This window comes from Vulpes lagopus, chromosome 13, assembly GCF_018345385.1.
Source record: "Vulpes lagopus strain Blue_001 chromosome 13, ASM1834538v1, whole genome shotgun sequence".
Taxonomy (NCBI): Eukaryota; Metazoa; Chordata; class Mammalia; order Carnivora; family Canidae; genus Vulpes; species Vulpes lagopus.
In genome coordinates this window covers 34,568,265-34,573,793 of record NC_054836.1, presented here as the reverse complement: position 1 = coordinate 34,573,793, position 5,529 = coordinate 34,568,265, and the positions used below count along the sequence as shown (strand labels likewise).

Sequence of the window (5,529 nt, the reverse complement as noted above, 5' to 3'; positions counted from 1 at the left end):
TGTCACACATGGTTATATTGTCACCCATAACACCCTCTCCCTCCGCTGCGCGGCCTCCCCCTCCCCCTCCGCCACACTGTCACTGCTACACTCTGCCACAGGCACTACCGCTACACACCGCCCCCCCCCGCCCCCGGGCTGCACCGTCGTCTCCTTCGCAGCTGGGTCACACAAGCACGCAGTTACATTGTTACACACCCGCACACCGCTTTGTAACACACGCGCAGTCACTCGCGCCCCTCCCGCTCCCGCGCCGGCTCCCCCCCCGCCCCCCCGCGGCGGCCCGCGGCGGCGCCGATGACCTCACGGCGCGCGCGCGGCGCGGCCCGGCGAGGCCGCAGATTGGCTGGCCGCGCCTCCGCGGCACTTCAAAGCCGGAGAGGGAGCTACAATTGTGGTGGAATGGGCGGAACTGATCATTGTATTGCACACCTCTAAAAAAAACACTGCCTCTGATTTATCAATATAAAAAAGATCCTCTGAGAGGAGGAGGGCACTTTTGTGTGATGGCAACTTCACTTCTAGGGGTGAGTCTCAGGATTTTCTCTTGCTGGTTTAATTAGTTTCCTTTTATTGCCGATCGGAGGGGGTTAAAGTCGCCCCGGCCAGGCCACGGGCTATCAGTCTCTATTGAGAGCTTTTTTTTTTTTTTTTTTTTTTTTCCTTTAAATACAAGTGAGTTTGGAGAAAAGAAAGAGGGGGAGAGGGGGGCAGAGTCACTTTTTTTCAGCGCAGGAAAAGGTTCGAAGGGCATTTAGACAAGCCACCTCGCAGCGCCCGGCTGCTCCCTGCCCGGGAGACTTGCGCCCAGTCCTTTTTATACGCGACGATTTCGGGGGTAAAGAGAGCAAGTTTTTCCTCCTGAGCAAACTGCAGATTTTCCCTCTTCCCCTTAAAAAATATCGCAGCCCGCCTTGCCTTGCAGGTACGTTGAACCGTCTCTCTCTCTCTTTACTATTGTAGTTTTTTTTTTTTTTTTTTTTTTAAAGAAAATAAAAAGAAAAGCAGGAAGAGCGAGCGAGCCCTCTAGTTTGACCTCTTTTGGCCTGGGAGAAACAACCCAGCATGGGTTTCTGGGGACCGGAACAGGATTTTCAAAGCTCTCTCTGGATTACAGGGGAAGCGCTCTTAAAAGCAATCCAATGGTTTTTTTTCCCCAGGCTTCTCGGCAAAGGAAACTTCCTTCCTCCCCAATCTGGACTTTTTTTTGCTTGCTTGTTTGTTTCGAAGTGCCTGGGGCCTTGTGTGCACGAGAGTGTTGTTTTAGGTGAGATTACTTGTCAAACTCTTCTTTAGCATGGCGCTTTGCTCCCGAATCAGACGCCGACAGCCAAACTTGTCCCCTCCCGTAGAGTAGGAAGCAGCCGGGTGCCAGGGCTGTTGGGGGAGCCAGGTGAGTTGGTGGCGGCGCGCCGCAACGAGAGATGGGGTGCCGTGGGGCGTTTTGGAGGCTCCCGGAGGACTGATGCACGTCTCTTTCCTCCCTCCCCCACCGGCCTTTTGCCCCCCCTCCCCCACCCCTTCCCTCTCCTCCTTCCCGCAGGAAGAACCGAGGTTGGGATCCACTCCTCTGGCCATGCTTGCTGCTACCTGTAATAAGATCGGCAGCCCCAGCCCGTCTCCCTCCTCCCTCTCGGACAGCTCTTCTTCCTTCGGCAAAGGCTTCCACCCCTGGAAACGCTCCTCGTCCTCCTCCTCCGGCAGCTGCAACGTGGTGGGTTCCAGTCTCTCGAGCTTCGGCGTGTCGGGGGCCTCCAGGAACGGCGGTACGTCCTCGGCGGCGGCGGCGGCCGCGGCGGCCGCGGCGGCGGCGGCGGCCCTGGTGTCCGACTCGTTCAGCTGCGGCGGCTCGCCGGGCTCCAGCGCCTTCTCCCTAACCTCCAGCAGCGCCGCCGCCGCCGCCGCGGCCGCCGCGGCCGCCGCCTCCAGCTCGCCCTTCGCCAACGACTATTCCGTGTTCCAGGCCCCTGGTGTGTCGGGGGGTAGCGGCGGAGGGGGCGGCGGCGGCGGCGGCGGCTCCTCCGCGCACTCTCAGGACGGCTCCCACCAGCCCGTGTTCATTTCCAAGGTGCACACCTCGGTGGACGGGCTGCAGGGCATCTACCCGCGCGTGGGCATGGCGCACCCGTACGAGTCCTGGTTCAAGCCCTCGCACCCGGGCCTGGGCGCGGCGGGCGACGTGGGCTCGGCCGGCGCCTCCAGCTGGTGGGACGTGGGCGCCGGCTGGATCGACGTGCAGAACCCGAATGGCGCGGCGGCGCTGCCCGGCTCGCTGCACCCCGCCGCCGGGGGGCTCCAAACCTCGCTGCACTCGCCGCTCGGAGGCTACAACTCGGATTACTCGGGCCTGAGCCACTCCGCCTTCAGCAGCGGCGCCTCCTCGCACCTGCTCAGCCCCGCCGGGCAGCACCTCATGGACGGCTTCAAGCCAGTGCTGCCCGGCTCCTACCCGGACTCGGCCCCGTCGCCGCTGGCCGGCGCTGGCGGCTCCATGCTGAGCGCCGGGCCGTCGGCGCCGCTGGGGGGCTCCCCGCGCTCCTCCGCGCGCCGCTACTCGGGTCGCGCCACCTGCGACTGCCCCAACTGCCAGGAGGCGGAGCGGCTGGGCCCGGCCGGGGCCAGCCTGCGGCGCAAGGGCCTGCACAGCTGCCACATACCGGGCTGCGGCAAGGTGTACGGCAAGACGTCGCACCTCAAGGCGCACCTGCGCTGGCACACGGGCGAGCGGCCCTTCGTGTGCAACTGGCTCTTCTGCGGCAAGCGCTTCACGCGCTCCGACGAGCTGCAGCGGCACCTGCGGACCCACACGGGCGAGAAGCGCTTCGCCTGCCCTGTCTGCAACAAACGCTTCATGCGCAGCGACCACCTCAGCAAGCACGTGAAGACGCACAGCGGCGGCGGCGGCGGCGGCTCGGCGGGCTCGGGGAGCGGCGGCAAGAAGGGCAGCGACACCGACAGCGAGCACAGCGCGGCGGGCAGCCCGCCCTGCCACTCCCCGGAGTTGCTGCAGCCGCCGGAGCCCGGGCACCGCAACGGCCTGGAGTGACGCGCCCCCTTCGGCTGCCTTCGGCTCGGCCCCCTCCCGCCCCGGTCCGCCTGGGCCCCGTCTGCCCTGGCCTCTGCTCCAGCCTCTTTCCACGGCATCCTGCTCGCACTTTCTGTCTCTTTCGGTCTCTGTCTCTCTCTCTTAGCTCCCTCTGTGACTTTACTTTGTAAAGGGGATGTGGACATGTAAGTAACCCCCGCCGCCCTCCTGGGCGCTGGCTTTCCCACCTGCCCCAGGTAACACGCTCGCTCGGAGCTCCGCGCAGCCCCAGCCGGCGCCTGGCCGGCTCTTTAGTTCTCCTCGGCCGCTCTCTGCCATCCCGGGTTGTAACGAGCGTGTCGTTTAGAGGGAAGCGGTCGCGGGACCGGGGCCTCCGGGGAGGGCGAGGCAGGAGGCAGGGCGTCCCCGCCGGGGCAGCCGCCCACCAGCTCCGAGGACCGCGGCTCCCGAGGGCCCTGCCTGGCCGCCGCGGGCCGCGGCCCTCACTGCGCAGAGCTGCCGCAGCTGCGTGGGGGTGCCCATCTCGGGCGGCCCCGAGCCCCGGAGTTGGCGGAGTTAGCCCTCCCAACGCCAGCTCTGCCTCTTTTCCTTTGTTCCCTGAGGTGGAACCGATTCAAGTTTCAGCTGAGGGCAGTCCTGGCGGATCGCTGCAGCAGCCTTCTTTCATCTTTATAACATTTTTTTTTTAACTAAAAAAAAAAAAAAAAAAAAAAAACTAAAGAAAAAAATACAGCATTCTTCCACTTGGCTTCCCTTCTAGATAGTTTTTCCTCTAGCAGTGAACAAGTCTTTCTTTCCAAACAGCTAACAGCGATCCCAAAGTTATTTTGATTGCATTAACTTAACTTATGGGGTGGGGGTGGGGGTGAGGGTTAGGTGTCTTTTTCTTATGCAAAAATACCCCCTTTCCGGTGAGACCAGATTAACTATCTCCGTGTTTGTCCTTTTCTACCTCGTTTTTTCCACCACTCCCGAGCATAATCTCCCAATCTTTTTTTTTTTTTTTTGCTAGTCCAGCCACCAATTTGTATTGTACCCATTTCTGTAAATTCTTGGAATTCATTGAAGATTCTTAGGGTTAAACTTTTTTTTGTGTGATTTAAACTTATAAACAAGTGAAGAAGCTATCGTTTAATTGAGACGAGGCTGTAGTTTAAATGCCAAAAGAGGGAAAATAGGAAACAAACAAAAAAAAAAACTTTGTAAAATATATCTGAACCTAATGGTTTGTACAACTGGAGAATCGTTCTAGATTAGTTACCAATTATAACTCCACCAGTGTATGGGTGCGAGGTGCAGCTGTCCAGGAGACGATTTTGTATAGTATTTTTCTTGTACATTACTTCCAGTAAATATTTGAAAATATATTGAAGTAAAGTTGATTTTTTTTTTTTGGTCACAAAAAATATTAAGAGTTATTGTTGCAGTTCTGATGAGCTGCAGGTATTTTGAACTCACTTCTGGAGGTGCAGAGCCACAAACGCACTTTCGGGGCTTAGTTTTGCTCGAATATGAATTTAGATAGGTATCAAACTGTAACTAAGACAATATTTGATAAATGTGGGATGACATTTAATTTAATGGAGCATGTACTTCTTTGCATTTGCTGGCAGTTCAGGCATAGTTAAAGTGAGAGTTCTCCTATATTTCATAATAACTGGGTCTGCTAAAACCCATGTATTAAATAAATTGTCCAAGTGAAACTCAACTAACTTTGGCCTTTGTGTATTTCCTGAAGGTAATATTGTTAACTGTTAATAAACACTCCTGACACTACATTTAAATGTTTGCAGATTCTGCAAACTAATTGCTCATTGTAATGTTGAAATAATTTGGATATTTCACATTGAAATGAAAGCCTTTCTCTGGAACATTTTAGACTTGCATTTTAAATGCATGAGATGTAATTGATTTATTTGTAATATTTTAAATGGTATTAATAAACTCAGATAAAAGACTAGGCCAGTTAATTTGTATTTTTTTTTCCTTTTTAAACTATGGACATTTGCATTTTATCTTCAGTTAAATGTCTAATTTAAGCAAAATATAACCCTGTTTTTTTTTTGTGGTAATATTTAAATAATTGCCTTTAAGATATTACTTAGATGGAATGATCTATTTGGCAAAGCTGTGTTTCTCTATTTACCAAGATTAAGATTATAGTGTCTAAGAAATGTAATTAATTATTTACCAGTAGATTTAGCTCAAAGCATCAGGATTTACTGACCTCTTCAAATTTGTACTAAGTCACCAAACAATTCAAAGAAATCTCCCTGTTCTGCTTCCTTCTCTCCAGAAGGAGTCAGGTTGTTGGCCATTGATTGTATTTGGTATTTAAAAGGCCAAGCCTTACATTGGAAGATCAGTACATCTAAAATAAAAACATGGGTTTGGGGATAACTTTTGTTGTTAGGGGGTGGAGGAGGTCAAGCTAACAAAAGCTTGTTTTTGGCATTCCATGTCTTAGCTAAAGATTATGTAGA

General features: G+C 54.2%; 1 protein-coding gene across 3 annotated transcripts; it reads left to right on the top strand.

The window, feature by feature from the left end:
* The first annotated feature begins 506 nt into the window (after positions 1 to 506).
* SP8 (Sp8 transcription factor) lies at positions 507 to 3,282 on the top strand. 3 transcript variants are annotated; one of them, XM_041728237.1, is made up of 3 exons: positions 507 to 527; positions 1,544 to 1,939; positions 2,036 to 3,282. In XM_041728237.1, exons 1-3 carry the CDS (start codon positions 507 to 509, stop codon positions 3,044 to 3,046), a joined length of 1,428 nt encoding a protein of 475 aa, XP_041584171.1. In that variant the 3' UTR covers positions 3,047 to 3,282. The 3 variants fall into 3 exon arrangements, with proteins under 3 accessions (XP_041584171.1, XP_041584169.1, XP_041584170.1); XM_041728235.1 differs by having other exon boundaries at positions 1,544 to 3,282; XM_041728236.1 differs by lacking the exon at positions 507 to 527 and adding an exon at positions 866 to 925 and having other exon boundaries at positions 1,544 to 3,282.
* Positions 3,283 to 5,529: the final 2,247 nt, after the last annotated feature.

Excerpts from the sequence above, each read along its gene's own strand:
- SP8 (XM_041728235.1), top strand. The coding sequence starts at position 507 with ATGGCAACTTCACTTCTAGGG. Across the intron at positions 528-1,543 it reads TGGCAACTTCACTTCTAGGG|GAAGAACCGAGGTTGGGATC; the intron begins GTGAGTCTCAGG and ends TCCTTCCCGCAG.